The sequence below is a fragment of the Dermacentor albipictus genome, chromosome 10 (assembly GCF_038994185.2).
Source record: "Dermacentor albipictus isolate Rhodes 1998 colony chromosome 10, USDA_Dalb.pri_finalv2, whole genome shotgun sequence".
Lineage (NCBI taxonomy): Eukaryota > Metazoa > Arthropoda > Arachnida > Ixodida > Ixodidae > Dermacentor > Dermacentor albipictus.
The window spans coordinates 100631161-100650502 of NC_091830.1; the positions used below are offsets into that span (position 1 = coordinate 100631161).

Below are 19342 nucleotides of genomic sequence, written 5' to 3' on the forward strand. Positions count from 1 at the left end.
TTTAGCCTTTGTGGTGCCGAAATCGGCTGATGCATGAGGCATCTAGCAACCGAGTGGCTTTCCGCAGTACATCGGTGAATGATATTTCTTCACCTCATGTTAATTACGGTTACACAATAACATGAGTTGCGCTACCTTAAGAGTGTCGAGGAGAGCAGAAACTAATTGCCGCTATTTTAGCACAGCTACCGCGAGAGTATAATATGTATATATAGTATATATAAGCGACATCACAAACTTGGGCCAGTTAGAAGCGGAATGAAGGCTGCGCTACAATATTTTTCGGTGACTTGTCATCAACTCATAAGCTCAGCGGGTGATTAAGATCTCGTACTCTATTTTTGTGGCTGCCGAGCAGTACACCATGCATCTATGCGTTGCTATTTTGCACCACTGATTTCATCAATGTAACGACAAAACCGAACTGGTCATGTCGAGTGCAATTAAAGCTTCAATTTCCTTAATTTTGTTTGTCCTGTTAAAAATGGAGTGTGGAATGCGCACATGCCTGCCTACTGACTGGCATACAAGCTGCCCAGGTGGCACGTCAGGTTGGGCCAACGTTGGAAACATATTGGCACTTCTTGGCCCAATGACGGCCTAAGATTAACAGCGTGGTTCCAATATTGGCAGTGCCATTCTGGTTCCTGGCCCAATGTTGGCCTAAGGTTAACAGCGTGGTGTCAATATTGGCTGTGCCATTCTGATAGAGATCCAACGTTGGCCCACATTACACAGTCAGTAAACAATATTGGCTGTGCCATTCTGATAGAGATCCAATGTCGGCCCACTTTACACAGTCAGTAAACAATATTGGCTGTGCCATTCTGATAGAGATCCAATGTTGGCCCACTTTACACAGTCAGTAAACAATATTGGCACTGCCGTTCAACAAGGCGGGAATTATTGGACCGACTTTCGTATGGATTTGCCAATATGGGTTACTAGTTGGATTTCTTTGGAGGACATTGGCCCGTAATAAGCTAATTTTCGCCTTGTCGGCTTTTAGTGCTCTACGACTTGCTGAGATTGAACAACGTGTTTTGAAAACTAACGCACTGATCACAGGCACACTGCGCAGGAACCAAAAATATGTTCTCCCATGTCAACTCCATGAATGGTACACCGCCATTATTGCACTTCTCCTTTACCGAAATGTGTCCCTTAAAGAGAAAAGCCAGTGTACCAGGTAGCAAGCAGGGGAAGTCGCATAAATTTAGCCGCTGCTTTATTGATCGTGAATAAGAACTTGAGCTTAACATAAGAAGCAACGGTATTGCGAATTTGCCTGCGCATTGTATTTTTTGCATGTACGCTCCGCGGCTTTAGTGGGTCAAGATTCTGAGGAGAATCGAGAATTACAGTGCCTCAGAGCTGATGGAACCGTTTCATATTGCATCGAGAATGAGCGCATATGCATTAGTGAAACTATTGTTTGTTTGTTTAGCATGCATGGCATGTTGCGGCGACATCATGCTCCTATTCTAATATATTTGTTTGTTCGTGCATGTGTAGTAAGCTCCTTGTATGAATGCCCCTGACAGAAAAAAAATTAATTGCACGTTTTGGCATTTGCGTGTCAACAACCTCTTGCATTGCCTTTAGTAGGCACGGCGCATTCCGGATTTTTTTTTCGGCCTAGCTTTCCGTCCTTCAGCCCCCCATTGCCTCTCCCCCACGCACCCAGGTGAGCCTGGTCAATGCTATCAGTCAAGCGTTCAGACAGCCATAAGCTGCTGTGTCGAATTGGGTGCTCTCGGAAGGATGGGGGAATGCCGCGGGGTCACTATTGTCCTCCTTGTCGCCCTCCATCGCTGCCACTCCAAAACCCGGTCGGGCTAGGTTCAGCGGGGGAAAGTGGCGTTTACGCCGCATTCTTCGTTCACCCTTTCCTTTCGCTCTTTCCTTCTATGCGTCGCTAGCACGCCGACTGGGTGCAACACCGCCTGAGTGCTTGCCGTCCGTTCTTGCCAGCGCACTCCTCTCGTGAAAAATGCTCGCTTGCGCTCGTCATTCCTACTGAGACGCCTACATATTGAAATACGCAGCAATATGGCCACGAATTTTTGTGAGTGTTAGAATTAATATAGGCGAAACAACAATTAGAAAAAAAGTCGGCGCTCGTGGCCACCATCTTCGATGTGGGATGAACTCGGATACAAAGAAGCATGGATCATACAATGGTGAGTGCATTTGTTTTGCGCATGTTATAAGTTTTATCAGAAGCAATATCACCCAAGCTATATCGCCCAAGCAATATCACGCGGTATATATATTACTGAAACAGGCCTGGCTAATGTAGAGTGCCTGTAATTAAATAGCTCTTTTTATTTGCAGTCTTTGAATAGTGCCTGGAGTAGAACCACGTGTAAATCTCTGTGAATTTCACCCAAATTCCAGGACTATGATTTTATCAAACCACGCGTGCGGCCTGATCCTGCTAGTGATACCGAGGAACCGCGCTTCTTCTCACTGGTATAGGTCAAGCATCATTTCCAGCTGACAGTATTTCTTTCTTTTCGTATAATAAATGCTTCTTTTACTAGTGTTTCTTGACGGAACTTCTCGGTTTCCACATTAAAAATTTCGCACGAAGGCCGCATTGTGTCTACACAGTCTGAAACTAGGCTTTTTGTGCTGCAGCAGGTTTTGCTGCAATTTTTAATTTTAAAGTGTTACGCTGACTAGGTGTGAGCTGTAAACAAAGCGGACGGATCCTGCGCATTTTATGTCTGTTCTAAATATTACGTTAGACCTTGTACAAGGTATGCCATATATGTCGAAATATCAAGAAGTGTTACCTGACAAATCTCTTGCAAGAAAGTTTCTTGATTCACCCCTTCGAACTCTCTGCTCAGACTTATAATATTGTGGCAGTATGGCGATTTTTCAAATGAAAACTCTCCCACATACATTTGTCATATCAACATCTCTGACAATGTTTCTTTTCATTTTACAGTGCAAACATTGCTTCCAAGTAATGGTGAAGTCGCTATGGGATATTGTAGCAATATCAACGAAAACACCGCGTTATCGTGATCCTCGGGGGCCTGATAAGCCCGCTGTCATCTAAGCACTGACAAACCTGCCTACCGACGTCAGCTCCCTGCCCTGAAACCCCTGGCCAGCCCACCGTCCTCGGCACCTTGCCCAATTCCTATCCTGAGGGCAGTGCCTGTAAATAAACTGTTTGAAGATAACCGAGCGTCACCCATCTAGGTCCACGAAAAATGCCTGTTTGTGAAAATTTATTCGCAAATAAACTGTCATAAACGTCAATTTCAGTATTCTTTTATTATTATTTGCAATCATATATGACTTCTGCTTCTTGACATCTTTTTGTCGAGCTTTCCTTGCTACTATTGAGGAAGACGGAAAGGGGACAATTGCTACAAAAAATGCCGCTGGCAAAATGTTTGCGGTAAGAATATGTGCGTGCTCTAAAGCCAGCATATCTAGAATATTCGTCATGCAAAGGGCATTGGCTCAAAGCTGGCATTAAGAATGGCAACGATATGGCTCAACACTGGTACTACGCTGGCAGCACGATGGCTGCTGCATTGGCATAACATTGGTCCAATCTTGGCTTTAACGCTGGGCCAGCATTGGATTGGGTTGCACTTTGCCAATATGCCAACATTGGTCAAACATTGGTACCAATTTCTGCCAGCATTGGGCCATGGTTGGACCAATGCTGGTGTGCTGCCTGGGTGGTTGAGACGCACAAGAATGTTATTCCTTCAGCCTGCGTAGGACTAGCTGTGCCAATATGTCTTAAAATTGATGCAATCATGCATTTGTGCCATTAATGGACAAACTAATAGGGACCGATAGATTGGTAGACCGGTAGAATGGTAAAGACCAATAGACTGGTAGCCCATCAGACTGGTAGACCATCAGACTGGTAGACCATCAGACTGGTAGACCATCAGACTGGTAGACCATCAGACCGGTAGACCATCAGACCGGTAGACCTTCAAGGTCCGAAATTACGTATAGCCATCAGACATGTAAGCCGGTAGCTTGATGGAATTTTTGACTGGGCACATGCTTCATTGTTCGTGCTTCAGCAGTATACCAGGCAGCATTGCACATTCTCGGCCTGCACTTGTGCAATTAAAGACTGTCTTAAAGACTGTGAATTAAAGAATGGCGCTACTCCAAGAAAAAAAAGTGATAAGAATTGTGCCTGTAGTGATATATTTCAGAGTTCATTTCCTGTGTTTTGTATATATGTAGGTAATCATGTTGTATCATTAGCTCCCTATTACAATTTCTCGTTTCTTTTTCCCTATTTGTTTCTCTATGTCGCATTGTTTTGGCTACCACACTTGTGTTCTCTGTACATTTTGGCTCGCATATTGCTTTTTAAGTGCACCAGTACGAAGGCTCTCTAGATATAATGAACATTGATTACTTGATTACTATTGTAGTATCAAATCGCATTTTTAAGTATGTACTACTACAATATTTCGGTGCAGTAGTTTCTGTACAATATTGTTATTGTGTGACAATTTATAAAAAGCATGAATTAAGAAACTGCAATAAAATGATACGTGCTTGATTATATGCACGGTGATTCTAATTACTTCCGAAATTTAATACCTGCTCGCGAACGCATTCAGTGTTGTGCAATAAAATAAAATACCACAGCAATTATTGCTTGCCTCGCAGTACACATTATGTCTATTTCTCAGTGAAAACCCAGAAAAGAGTAAACTGTTATGTATATATATATATATATATATATATATATATATATATATATATATATATATATATATATATATATATGGCATGGCGTCCACATTCCGTACACATGACAAAACTCAATAAACAAATGACTATTCCTAATGTTGTCTGCAGCTGTACACTTTCTATGATTCTGAAGATGCTAGAAATGTGATGAAAGCTAATTTTCTATCAGATAGATAATGTGGCGTCTGAAAGAAATAAGATGTAAGGAAGCATTGTTGTGTCCTGTGCCCACAAGCATCTTCAACAGGTCCATAAAGTCTAGTAGGTGTTCTAGGACATGGAAGGTACCATGGATATTTGCCGTGCACAAATCGGGTGCTAGACGTGCAGTTACTAACTACCGGCTGATATCTATCCTCTGCACTACGTCAAACGCATTTGAATCGGTATATATATATATATATATATATATATATATATATATATATATATATATATATATTTATGCTTGACAGATTTGAACCAGTTGCAATGCAACACGGCCGTTAAAGAGTGAATTATTTTCTAGCAATACGCTCAATGCTGCTCAATGTGAAGGCCTCGCGGTGCAGTGTTGATGTTTCAAAAGAACGTAGAAAAATAAATGAGATACTCGATGGAACAAGATTAGACACAGACATGAGGCGGCAAGAAACAAGCTACGAATTACGTGAACTTTAGTTGTTCTAGATGCTGATTTGGGAATGCTACTGGTGTTTCAGTTCCTTTCGCTGATTTTATCTGAACCCTCTTTTTCAGGTTTCTTTTATACACCAACAACCATAATTATATTGACATGAATACTTCTCTGTCTGCATCCGGTGACCGTATTTCGCTGGTTAACTAATGTTAAGTGGCATCGCTCGTCGTAGGACGCACCTACAGATATCGGAAATTTCGCGAATGATATCGATGGGTCTATCCATTGTCTGTTGTCCACGACCTTAATGGCTAATCAGCACCTGGTCCCGACAAGGTTACGCACAACACTCTACGAAACCTCGATGATGCCTCGATCACCGCTCTGACCGCATACTTCAGCAAATACTGGCGAGCATGTCGCATCCCAGAGGCATGGAAACGCTCTAAGGCAGTCCTGATACCAAAGGAAGGCAAGCCGTCCAGCCTCGATCACTTGCGGCCCACTTCCCTCACATCCTGCGTTGGCAAGGTGATGGAGCACGCGTCCCTTTGCCGTATCAAGCGCCACCTCGGGGACACTGGAGCGTACCCACCCACTATGGTGGGCTTCGGGTCACACCTCTCCACTGAAAACTTCATGCTCGAGCTCTACTACCAGATTACCAACGACCCAACTAGCGGCAACCAGGCCATCCTCGGCCCAGATCTGGAAAAGGCATTTGACAATGTCGCACATGCAGCGATCGTGAGCCGCATAAACAAGCTCAACATGGACGAGAGAAACTACAACTACATCGGAGACTTCCTGTCACGCCGCACAGTCACCCTCGTGGTCGACAGCATGACATCAGACGAACATGCACTGGAGGCACAGGCACTCCTCAAGGGTCGGTCATATCCCCGCTCCTTTTCAACGTCGTGATGCTGGATCCCCCGGCCTAGTTCGACGAGATTGACGGGCTCCATCACGTCTTGTCTGCAGAAGACATTACCCTGTGGGCCGAAAAAGGCAGTGGCGGTAAGATAGAATGCACCTTACAAACAGCGGTCTATGCTGTCGAAATCTACCTCCAAGACACAGGTCTCCGACTATCTCCACTGAAATCGGAGCTGTTCCTCTATCGCCCGCGTCACCGGCCCCAACACTGCAGGCGAATCGCGCCAACGTGACGAAATAAACCAATATACGCAAGATGGCTCCTGTATTCCCCGAGTCCCGAAGATACGCATCCTCGGCATGCATATAGCAGCCAACTGGTCAAACATAGAAGCTATCCGCAAGATAGAAGACAAGGTCACAGCGGCTACCCGCCTAATCAGACGCATTACAAACAAGCACTACACTGTAAAAAAAAAATTCTTCAGTTTACGGTCAAAGTTGCAGGTAAAACGTTGCCGGACACTTTTCCGTTAAATGAAAAACGGTGTTTCCGTAGAACGGACAGGCCGTAAAAATTATTTCCGTTAAATGGAAAATGGTGTTTCCGTAGAACGGACAGGCCGTACAAATGTTTCCGTTAAATGGAAAACGGCGTTTTCGTAGAACGGACAGGCCATAAAAATTATTTCCGTTAAATGGAAAATGGTGAGCTCCGTAGTTGTGATCACAGAATTGACCGTATTTTGCAAATAAAAAAAAACGGTGAGTTCCGTAAAACGGAAATGCTGTAAATTGAGCCCCGTACTTGTGATTATAGTACATGACCGTACTTTGGTAATGAAGAAACGGGGAATTGAATGCTCGTGTTCTCGAGCCAAATTGTTTCGTTCATTGGAATAAGTTATTTTGGGCAATGAACCACCCAAGTCGTACATTACAACGTGGATAACTTGCAACATCATTTAAGATATAGCTGGAAATGGGGCAGAAATCATATCACACAGGAAATACACCACACAGAACGTGCTGTGTTTGCATGTTTCCTCCTAGTGTCATTGATTTCTACACCGCTTATTCTTCGTGTCAGTGTTGTCATGTTGCGCTTGGGTTCTACACCCAACATGTACACAGCATACATACAGATTGGTGTTCGAGAAACAACAAGCCACTTGAATCTGAAAAAACCTGTGTTTATTCTGCTTTACTGAAAAAAGCAGGGTGTGAGACCGGGCTAGTTGGTATTCCATGCTGAAGTGACCAGCGCAAGAGTGAACGCGGGACACTAAAAAGGTGACAAGAACAGGTGCGAACTTCCAATTGGTGTTTATTATGAAAAGGCATGTATATATACTCTTGTGCACTTGATCATAATGAGTTACAAGAGTGCACTAAGGCCGCTCCACGGCCTAAGGCGGCCTCCCACATACAGACTCCAGGCATGCAAATTCTTTAATGTCAACGCTAGGGATAATTTGCAAATGCAGTTGCCTTATGCGTTATCTGCCCCCTCAATGATGGGCCTAGTGCTTTCTTGTGCTTTGCTTGCTATTATTTCTGTTTTTTTTCAAAGTGTATGACATTTGCATTGGGAGTTATGGATTCCAAGGAAACCCTCTCTCCCTTTTGTACTTTTGTATTATGTTCCTGTAGTCTCATATTTAGGCACCTTCCCGTTTGTCCCACGTAACGCTGCCCACAGAAAAGAGGTGTGCTATTCACTACTCCCCCTGAGAATTTCGACGAAACATTTTCTGTGAGCAATGTTGCATGAAATTGATTGTCTGCTGACAGGGCTGGTTTTGGCACATAACTGAGATAACTTGTTGGGTGCGCGAAAAACGACCGAAACTCTCGCCCTTTCGCCTATTTTCTTTAGTTTGTGCAAGATAGCGTGAATGTATGGGATGACTGCTTGATTCCTGCGAACAGTATCACATAGTTGTAACTAAAGAAAATAGGCCAAAGGACTGCAATCTTGGTCATTTCTTCCGCGCCCCGCAAGCTAAGTTATGTGCCAAAACCAGCCCTGTCAGCAGACAATCAAAATCATGCAACACTGTGCAAAGAAACGGTTTCATCAAATGCTCAAGAGGAATAGTGTATGGCATATCTCTTTCCTGCGGGCAGCGTTACGTGGGACAAATGGGAAGTTCCCTAAACTTGAGACTACAGGAACATAATCGGAAAGTACAAAAATTGAAAGAAGGTTTCCTTGGAATCCATTGCTCCCAATGCAAATATCATCGACTGTTTGAAAAAACAGAAATAATAGCAAGCAGTGTGAAAGAAAACACTAGACTCATCATTGAGGCAGCAGCTATTGCAGAATGCAACTGCGTTAGCAAGCCATCCCTATAGCACTGACTGTTAAAGAATTTGAATATCTGGGGTCTGTATGCAGGAAGCCGCCTTAGGCATTGGTGCGCTCGTTTATTTGTGATGGCCATCTTGACTTGCACGATTGTAACAGATTATGATCAAGTGTGCAAGAGTACATATACATACCTTTTTGTAATGAACACCGGTTGGAAGTTTACGTCTGTCCTTGTCGCCTTTTTAGTGTCCCATGTCCACTTTTGCGCAAGTCCTCTCCGCATAGACTCTAGAAATTGGTTGACTAGAGGAAGGATTGGTTGAGACTTGGAATCACTGGCTGCTTGCAGAGGCTTTCGGCTTTGCCTGAAAAGAAAGAAACACCAATCAATTAGGGCTGTCCAATTATTTACTATCATCATCACTATTCTTTTTCAGATAAACAATCATTTCGTATTCACAACTGTCACTACAAGTTCTCTTGTCAAAAGAAATGGTTCAGACTCAGCCATGTTGGTATATTATGTTCATTCGTAGCCTTATAGCATAAAAAGCTTCAGATAGAAAGGACCCAAGTCAATTGATGGTTTGCGTGGATGTCACGTGCACATTATGACATTCGGAGATTACATCTCCCATATTTAGGTAGAGCTGCCATGGCCACATACTGCAGACCATAGCTTTAAACTTTCACTGCTCCATTGCTCCATTAAACAACCTTGCAGATTTTACTGTTTCCCAAAACAATGAAGTACTCTTGAAACAAGCGCAAAACATGCATATTGTTTACTTCGGACCCAGAACAAGCTAGCCAAAGATATTGCCCGGCTGACAGGCTGGTAGAATAGCAACAATAGCAACAATACAAAAAAAACATGTTTGCACCACAACTGTGTCACAACAGCTGTCACCCCCTTTCGGATATGGTTTGTCCCTATTGAAAAAATATGTATGAGAATTTCACGAGAACTTCTGTACGCTATTATTGCTCCGTAGACTCAACGACGTCGTACATCACATGTGTACGAGTGGACATCGTCACTGAACGAGATCGTTCTCGTGTGGGTATATTAAACGAGATTATTCTCGCATAGCTATGCTTGACGAGATAGTTCTCGCACGGCGATGCGAAACGATATTGTTCTCGTTTGTGTATGCTACATGAAAATGTTCTCACTCAGTTATGCAAAATGACACCATTCTTGTTTAGCTGCATTCTACAAGTGCTCGCATTTGTGTTGAATGAGTTCTTTTGTTCATGCAATATTTTTGGTGAAGTTCCACACAGTAACACCTTCTGCCAACATTGCAGCGATAAATTTCGATCACGTGAGTCGGCCGATGTGCCAGCTCAGAGACAAAGAGGACACTTTTTAGGGTTCACAATTAACACAAACCATCTTTATTTTGTATTCCGAAGCATGGTGGCCAGGTGCTTGTTCAGGTCTTTCAGCCTACTTGCCTCCGTATCCACAGTGCTCGGCGTTTTTGAAACAGTGCTCGTATGCATCTGCACAAAAATGCAAACAAAGCAGCCGGCCCTGTTAGATTACAACACGCCATTGGAACTGACATGCACAATAGGTAGCTCCACTGCATAACTGATTTGGCTGGTTCTTGCATGATATTGTGTGTAAAGCGTGATTATCTCACAGAGAAACAGGAAAAAGAGAACACGGAGGTTTATGAGTTTTCTACCTACGTAAATTGATATTTCAAGATTAACCACAGCAGTTGAAAGCAAGTGCTGACATGCACAATAGGTAGCTCCACTGCATAACTGATTTGACTGGTTCTTGCATGATATTGTGTGTAAAGCGTGAACATCTCACAGAGAAACAGGAAAAAGAGAACAAGGAGGCTTATGAGTTTTCTACCTACGTAAATTGATATTTCAAGATTAACCACAGCAGTTGAAAGCAAGTGCTCGTCCTCGCATTGTCTTGTTCTCGTCTCTGTTAAATGTTCGTGTTTCACAAACAATAGAAATGGCTGCAGAATTGCAATACAAGAGCACTGAAATAGTCTAATACTTTTCCACAAGTATTTTACATTAAATGAACAAGTATAACCAGCACAATGCGTTGGCGGGCTAGTTGGTGCGAATCCATGAATACTTTGTTTAGCGCAAAACGACACACACAAGAAAGACGACAGGACAAGGCGCTACTCTCAACTGACATCATTTTATTGTGTCACTCCTTTATAGACCGCTCAAACCAGAGGAACAAGTGCAGTGAGCACCATGCGGTGGAGCCACCAACAAAATTCGATCCAAAGAGCGCACTCATGCGACAGAATCCAAAAAACCAAATTCAGCACTGTACAAAGTTAAGGAAGGCACACTAATGCACTGCGACTCCAATGACTTAATGAAAAATGCTTCCGATAACTCTCGGGCGGTGGTGTCACGGCTCTTTTTCAAGATCGTGCTATCACGAAACATGGGTTTGCATTTGGACGTTTTACAATGCTGAGCCAAATGGGAACCTGTGCCTTGGTATGGATCATGTCCATACCAAGGCACAGGTTCCCATACGTTAACACAGCGGCCTGGCTGCCCTACATACACTTTGCCACATGACAAGGGAATCTTATATAAGCGACACCGACGCTGCATTCTACAAACTTCACATGGTTCTTTTCACAATCATGTTTTTTACTTATTTTAGAAATACGGCTGCACAACATTGACAGTTTCTGAGGAGCGGAAAACACTACCGGAATTTGGTATTTAGTGGCAACATTCTTTAGATTGTGAGCCACTCTGTGGCAATACGGCACAGCTTCAGGCCTCTTCTTTTGTGTGATGCAGTTACTTTTGTGCCGCTTCCCTTTCAGTTTCTGAAGCAATACTTCCGAGACTGACGTCACCACCACACTTGGGTAACCAGCAGTCTGCAGCCCTATTTAACTGTGCAATGAAACTCATGTTCGCAGAGTGATGACAAGATTGCATTAAGGAAGATTCTAAACACATCAAAGCAATGGCGCGTTTCACAGTCTTTGAGTGCGCAGACGCGTAAGGTAAAAGTTCCTTACGTGCGCGTGGCGAGTACATCCGACAGGCATGGCCTGTTTGTAAGGATAGCTGCAAATCTAAAAACTGGAGTTTACCGTCCCTTGATAGCTCATGTGTGAAAGTTAAACCTTTGCCATTGTCATTGAAAAGTGTTAAAATATCAGCTACCGTCACGGAGCATTCGTTGTTAGTCTGTTTTATCACAACAAGAAAATTGTCAACATAGCTAAAAATTTGAACCGAGTCATTGTTTAAGGCACTCTTAAGAGCGCGGTCGACAGAAGATAAAAAAATATTACATTGTCTCTAAAGAAAGATACTGTCCTTTTGATCACAGCTGTCGAAGGTGGCGCGCTCCCAGTGGCGGTCCTACGAAGGCAGTCCACCCTATCGGGGAGGCACCGCTCCTGGTCCTCTAGTTCTGCTTTCCTTGCAATGCGCCTGTTGAAAGCCAGTAGCTCATGTGCAGAAATTCTTGGTTCCGTGCTGTACTTTGGCCCATTCTTTAGCAATGCAGCAACTTCGTCAGGAAGCCTGACGTCACCGAGTACCTGGAAACCAGCGGTGACCGGTTGCGTTTTTTCCTTTCTGCACGGTAGTCTGGACCAGAGGAGTAGCAGCAGCTGTGTCCACCAGAATTCTGTAGTCCGAGTTGATAGACGTCTGTAGAAACGAAACTTCTTCTCGGCCACAAAGGTGCATAGCGCGAGTAGCACACAGCTCTCAACCAGTCGTACAGAAGGCGTACCTGCCGCCAAATTTCAGAACGAAGAATCCGACACATTCGCCGCACGTGACCGACGGAAGGCTTGACGTTCCCGAAGAGACTCGCCACATCTTGAGGAACATGTCCATTCTTCATGCAGAACGTAAGCATCCTTGCACGGCACACAGCAAAAGCTATGTGACTGACCAGAACAGCAGGATCAGGAGACAAATATCAGTGGGCCCTGATATTTGTGTGTCTGTGTCATAGGCCTCACCAAGATTGTAAAAGATGTAAAACAATGTAAGGTACTTGCTTTAGAGGTTTTTTCACTGCAAAAACGCACAAACCGGATGTGCCTTTCCGTACAATAGTCAGTGAAAACAACTGTTGGCAGGTTTTGGTTAGCCGCTTTTTGCAAAAACAGTTTAAGCATTTAACTATTGACGATCCTTATGGCATAAAGGATTCTTTCGATGTTGTTTCCTTTCTGGAAGACAACCATTCAGTAGCCGACATTTTTTCTGTTGACGTCGAAGATCTTTACTATTCTATACCGCATGATGAGCTATTTCGCAGTGTGATGACGTGCATCGAAGAAAGTGGCGAGGTAGATTTTTGCAATGCCACCGGGTTATCTTCGGAAAGTTTCATCTCCCTTCTTGAATTTTATTTAAGTGCAACTTTTATCCTGTTCGAAAATAACCTTTTTATCCAGAAAAATGGTGTGTGTATTGGTTCATGTGTGGCGCTTGCTCTTTGTAATATTTTTTTATCTTTTGTCGACCGCGCTCTTAAGAGTGCCTTAAACAATGACTCGGTTCAAATTTTTAGATATGTTGACGATTTTCTTGTTGTGATAAAACAGACTAACAACGAATGCTCCGTGACGGTAGCTGATATTTTAACACTTTTCAATGACAATGGCAAAGGTTTAACTTTCACACATGAGCTATCTAGGGACGGTAAACTCCAGTTTTTAGATTTGCAGCTATCCTTACAAACAGGCCACGCCTGTCGGATGTACTCGCCACGCGCACGTAAGGAACTTTTACCTTACGCGTCTGTGCACTCAGAGACTGTGAAACGCGCCATTGCTTTGATGTGTTTAGAATCTTCCTTAATGCAATCTTGTCATCACTCTGCGAACATGAGTTTTACTGCACAGTTAAATAGGCTGCAGGCTGCTGGTTACCCAATTGTGGTGGTGACGTCAGTCTCGGAGGTATTGCTTCAGAAACTGAAAGGGAAGCGGCACAAAAGTAACTGCATCACACAAAAGAAGAGGCCTGAAGTTGTGCCGTATTGCCACAGAGTGGCTCACAATCTAAAGAATGTCGCCACTAAATACCAAATTCCGGTAGTGTTTTCCGCTCCTCAGAAACTGTCAATGTCGTGCAGCCGTATTTCTAAAATAAGTAAAAAACATGATTGTGAAAAGAACCATGTGAAGTTTGTAGAATGTAGCGTCGGTGTCGCTTATATAAGATTCCCTTGTCATGTGGCAAAGTGTATGTAGGGCAGTCAGGCCGCTGTGTTAACGAGCGCCTTAGAGAACATGAGCGATCCGTACCAACAGGCACAGGTTCCCATTTGGCTCAGCATTGTAAAACATGCAAATGCAAACCCATGTTTCGTGATACCACGATCTTGAAAAAGAGCCGTGACACCACCGCCCGAGAGTTATCGGGAGCATTTTTCATTACGTCACTGGAGTCGCAGTGCATTAGTGTGCCTTCCTTAACCTTGTAAAGCACTGAATTTGTTTTTTTGGATTCTGTCACATGAGTGCGCTCTTTGTATCGGATGTTGTTGGTGGCTCCACCGCATGGTGCTCACTGCACATGTTCCTCTGGTTTGAGCGGTCTATAAAGGAGTGACGCAATAAAATGACGTCAGTTGAGAGTAGCGCCTTGTCCTGTCGTCTTGTGAGTGTCATTTTGCGCTAAACAAAGTATTCATGAAGCATAACCAGCTCATGCAAGTGAATACACAGATTTCACAGCTTTTTGCTACCGCACTGCAGAATATGCAGATGGAAAACACTGCATAGATGTCAGTGCAGAATGGTTTATAGGAAAGATTAATGCACCTTTAATACCACTATAGAAACTAAATGACAGTTTTTGTTAGCATGTTAGAGCACTCAATATGAACAGCTTCTATTACATAACATTTCAGCTGCTGTCTGGCCCTGCTCCCGATACTGCACTGGTCAAACAAAGGTGCAACCACACTTTCTACAATGGCTTTTTGTATTATTGCGTCAGCTTTTTAAGGCTAATTTTAGCCCCCCCCCCAGTTTTCTGGGAGCCGTTGCATCACAGTGACGACAGCTGAGACAAGGATCTGTTTGTACGACAAGGTTAATCTTCCTCTTTTGCTTAATTAAAGTACTCACCCTCACTTTACTAATTATGTGGCACAGCAACACAATTGTTATATGCTGCCTCTTTAAAAATGCCTAATTTATTGTACAGGCAGAAATAGCTTCGCTAACCGCAGCACTACTCAATTTTCATTAAAAAGAATATCTTACTCCTGAAGCAGTGCAACAACTACCGCTACCAAACTGGTTGTTTGCTGGTGCAAAATATTAATAAGCTTACCGGCTAACGTAAAAACTACAATATTTTCATCGTCATATCAGCATTCATAGTAGCCATGCCATGTGTCGCATTCGCAGTTGTGCAAGCAACATGCATTGCCGATTTATCTGTTAGCATTGCCCTTTCGCTTCTCGCTTGATATTGCTGGGCAAGCAGTCAAACTGGATAGTTAGACACTGGCTGTCACCTCCTTACCTTCCTTATGAATTGTGCGTTAAATGAGGATTTTTTCTTGGTGAAAGAGTCCTAGTTTGAGGCCTAAACAAGCTCCATGGGAGTTTGCATTTAAGGAGTGTAACCATCCTCTGAAAACATGTACATGAGGAACACTGCAGAAAGAGCACTTTAAAAAAAGAACACGAGTGTATTTATCACCAAGGCCAACCCTTGTGTCTTCTTAAATATTTATCAAGTCAAACTCAAAATTGGTACTGAGGTGCAAGGTGTCCACAACATATTACCTTGTGAAAGCACAGTGGTGCCTGGATGTTGTGGGACCAGCTCGGACGTGGAGATCAGCACTGATCAGCAACACTGCAGTCTCCTTACAGCTTTTCTGCAGGCCCAGCCACACCTGCAATAAAACAAGTGAGCTTGGTGCCACAAGAGTACTGTATTTACTCGCATAATGATCAGATTTTCTTGTAAAAAAAATGGTCACAAATTTAGGTGTGTGATCATTATGCCGGTTAAATTTCCCGCAAAAAGAATTTTTTTCATCCCGCGTTTGCTGCGGGATGGCAACAGGTCAACAAATACGTAGGTGGCTGCCACTGTATGTAGTGCGGGACACCGAAACAAAAGTGGCGGCCAGCGTAGCAAGCTGAACACACCAAATGCGCCGAACACGATTTTTTTTTCTCTCGAGTACATTACTTGCATTGAAAGTTTCTTCCATATCAGTTATGAATAATATCGTTAATATCGGTAAGTTTGTGGCAATAACGTCGCCATGTCCGCTATGAGGGGGCAGAAACAGATGGGCACGCTTAGCTGCCAGTGACATAGAAAGACACGGCGGGCATGCTGCGGAAACTGCGGCATTTGTCTTCACTACTATCCTAATACAGCACGTTTCTGCTAAGGGTGGGCAAATATCTTAGCTGTGTTACAAGTGTCGGCGTATGGATAGTGTACACTTCTAACGTATCAGTGTAAACGTGGCTGCTATTGTTGCCGCTCGTGAGTTGTTGCGTGCCCACGAGTGCAGATGAGAAGAATCGAAAGGCATCTTTTTTGTTGTTGTTGACCACAACCATTACAAAGCCTACACATAATAAAGGCAATTTTGGTTGTAGCTTTTTTGTCATGGAAGTGCGGAAAGTAATGAAAGGAATGAAAACGAGCATCTGCTTAAAAATGTTTGGTGCGTGCAGACCGCTTGGTTTATCTTGAAGAGTTGTTCGCGTAGCATTCGACAGATGGTAAGCGCGATCATTAATAGCTAGACTTGGCACATGACATATCGCTGCAGCAAGGTAGGGATGCAATCATTACACAGGAAATAAAAAAAAATCGAATTTGGACGACAAAATTCAGGGCTGCGATCATTACGTGAGTGCGATCATTATGAGAGTAAATACGGTAAATATAGAAAGTGACAATGTGAACAAAGCAATACTTATTAGGTATGAAATGCTGATATTCGCCTGTAGAAAGCTTTAAGTAACAAAGCCTGCAAGATAAGAAAAATGCAATGTATGGGCCATCTGTACTAGAACATTGATCAAAGGTCCCTTCATTTTTTAGTCCCTTCTCCTCCTCATGCATAGATGGCAGTCAGGTTAAGTAAACTGGATAAGATTGCCACACAGTGTAAGCAAAGGTAGTCACTTTGTGGGCCAATTATGATACCATAGCACGACATGCATCCCTACAGTTGTATTAATGTGTTCCGTAATGCTAGCCATCTTGTCGGCCTTACAGTGTCAAAGCATCCATAACTTTAACAGCGTTACCCAGCAGGGATAACCAATAAGTGTCCACAGCAGCACAACTCAGCATATCTATCAGGAGGGTTTCGTTAAACTTTTACAATTCTCCTCTTATGGCTTCATCCCAATTTTTGTCAATACAAGCTTGAAGCCTCTGCACAATCTGAATGCACCAGGGCACTATAAAAAAATACCACATCTTCCTACCCAATTCCATGTTTAATATAAGACTGGAAAGTTCACTATCATGTGCAGAACAAACCAAATTGTTCTGGAATCAAGTAATCTTCCACTACCTGTGAAAAAAAAGCATGCAAGAAAGAGTACGTCGAGCACAGGGGTGTTGATGGATAATAAATACCACTGTCGTGCAGTAGACACCACGTCAACAAAACAGGCCAATGTATAAATGACTGGATCTGCAACCATGTTAACTGAGTGGTCAGGTCATTTGGTGGTCACTTGGTAGTGCAAAGCTCACTTGCATTATTTTGTTTGAAAACTATGCAACTGTGGCAATGTGTTACGAGCATAGGGCTGGCAAGATTTGTGAGCCTTTCCTTATATGTGTGACAGAGAATATGCGAGTTGGCTCGCCCTCCAGTGGATTATCAGATAGCAAGACTGCTTATTTATCATTGTAAAACAAGTGTCATAGTAGCCATGCTCCTTTTCGCAGTTGTGTGAGCAACATACATTGTCAATTTATCTGTTCTTGCCCTTTCACCTCTCACTTTATATTGCTCTGCAAGCAGTAAAATTGGATGGCTGTTAGACTGTTATGTCCTGTCACCTCACCTTTCTTATGAATTGTGCATTAAATAAGGCTTTTTTCTTGGTGAAAGAGTGCTACTTTAAGGCATAAACAAGTTCCATGGCAGTTTGCATTTAAGCATCCTCTGAAAACATGTACATGAGGAACACTGCAAGAAGAACGCTTAAAAAAAGAACACGAGTGTATTTATCACCAAGGCCAACCCTTGTGTCTTAGCATATTTCTCAAAACTGACACTGAGGTGCAAGGTGTCTATATCATATTACCTTGTCAATGAAGCAAAGCACAGTGGTGCCTGGATGTTGTGGGACCAGCTCGGACGTGGAGATCAGCACTGACCAGCAACACAGTAGTCTGCTTACTCTTTCTGCAGGCCCAGCCACACTTGCATTAAAACAAGTGAGCTTAGTCTCACAAAAGTATAATATAAAAAGTGACACTGTGAACTAAGTAATTCTTATTAGGTATAAATAGGAATGAAATCCTGATATTCGCCCATAGAAAGCTTTGAGTTAACAAAGCATGCGAGATAAGAAAAGTGCATTGTATGAGCCATCTGTGCAAAAACATAAATCGAAGGTCCCTTTTTTCGCTTCTCTCCTCCTTTTCGTGCATAGATGGCAGACAGGTTAAGTAAACTGGACCAGACTGCCACGTAGCGTAAGCAAAGGTGGTCACTTCTTCGGGGAGCAGCCTATAGGCTGCTTCTTGAAAGAGTATTAGAAAATGCTAATAATGCATATATGCATTATTCGCAAGAGGCCTTGTTTCTCTCAGAATGCCACAGCCAATCACATATGTCAAATTGACCATTTTAAAATGCATGAAAAGTACAGCATAGCTTTGAGGGTACCCCAAACTACTGAAATTCACATCGGCCATGTTCAGCAGACAACACCATAATCAAGCCTCTAGAAGTTGTGAATATTATTGCAAGTTGACAGAATAATGAGAAAGAGAAGGTGAGGGAGATGGTGCCACTATAGCATAGTTCAAACTCTATCCCACATCATGTGCAGAAGGGCAAAGAATGCGCAGCTTTCAGTTATACTCTCACCTGTGACAACTGCACCAGGTTGACTGACATGCGTAACAAGCAGTTTGTGATACCACGTTATTGCATCCTGCAACTGATGTGACATCAGAGATCAGCTTCAAGCTTGACGCTAAGCTATACTATGGACACATAATGAACTGGCTACATTAAAATCTAAAGCAAAAGTGTTGAACATTGTTTGCCAGCCTGTGCACTTCATATTTTACAAAAGTTCTAGACAGAAATCCTTTGTTGGAAAGACAGCACGCACTTTCCTAAAGCTTTCTCTCAGCATCCACACTTTTCTATGCATACATTATTAACCATTATTTACTTTGACACACTGTACACAAGCAGCACACTTGGAAAAGCAGAAACTAACATGTTTTTAGATCAGTGAGTTTTTCTCAGTGCTTTTGTTGCTGCAAACTTAGCCTGCTTCTGGAACGTATCTTAATAAACTTACCTAAAGCAAGTGTCCCTTTGCTAATTTTATTAGGGATTTTTCATTGCTAGCAATTAAGAAAGCAAAGCACCAGGACTATTTTTTACGTGCATTTTCGCAATCCTATGCCACCCCATTTCTCAGCAGCTTTAGAACATCTTCAGTAATAAAACTTCATTCTTATTACTTAATGGAACATTAGTAAAATTGTAGAATAGCAAGAATTTATAAATTGCATGAGAG

The 19342-nt window shown here is 42.9% G+C and overlaps 1 protein-coding gene and 1 long non-coding RNA gene across 2 annotated transcripts; one reads left to right on the forward strand and one right to left on the reverse strand.

Moving 5' to 3' along the window:
* The first annotated feature begins 5911 nt into the window (after window positions 1-5911).
* Window positions 5912-6301, forward strand: LOC135908043 (uncharacterized). The gene has a single exon (XM_065439803.1). It carries the CDS (start codon window positions 5912-5914, stop codon window positions 6299-6301), a length of 390 nt encoding a protein of 129 aa, XP_065295875.1.
* Window positions 6302-10029: 3728 nt separating this feature from the next.
* LOC139050410 (uncharacterized) lies at window positions 10030-17956 on the reverse strand. The gene is made up of 3 exons (XR_011508863.1): window positions 17885-17956; window positions 15371-15483; window positions 10030-10082 (listed from the first exon to the last, which is right to left on the reverse strand). It is a non-coding gene; the product is annotated as an uncharacterized lncRNA (long non-coding RNA).
* Between the last annotated feature and the right edge of the window lie 1386 nt (window positions 17957-19342).

What these genes read in the sequence shown, in the direction of transcription:
- LOC135908043 (XM_065439803.1), top strand. Translation starts at nt 5,912, where the DNA reads ATGGAGCACGCGTCCCTTTGCCGTATCAAGCGCCACCTCGGGGACACT.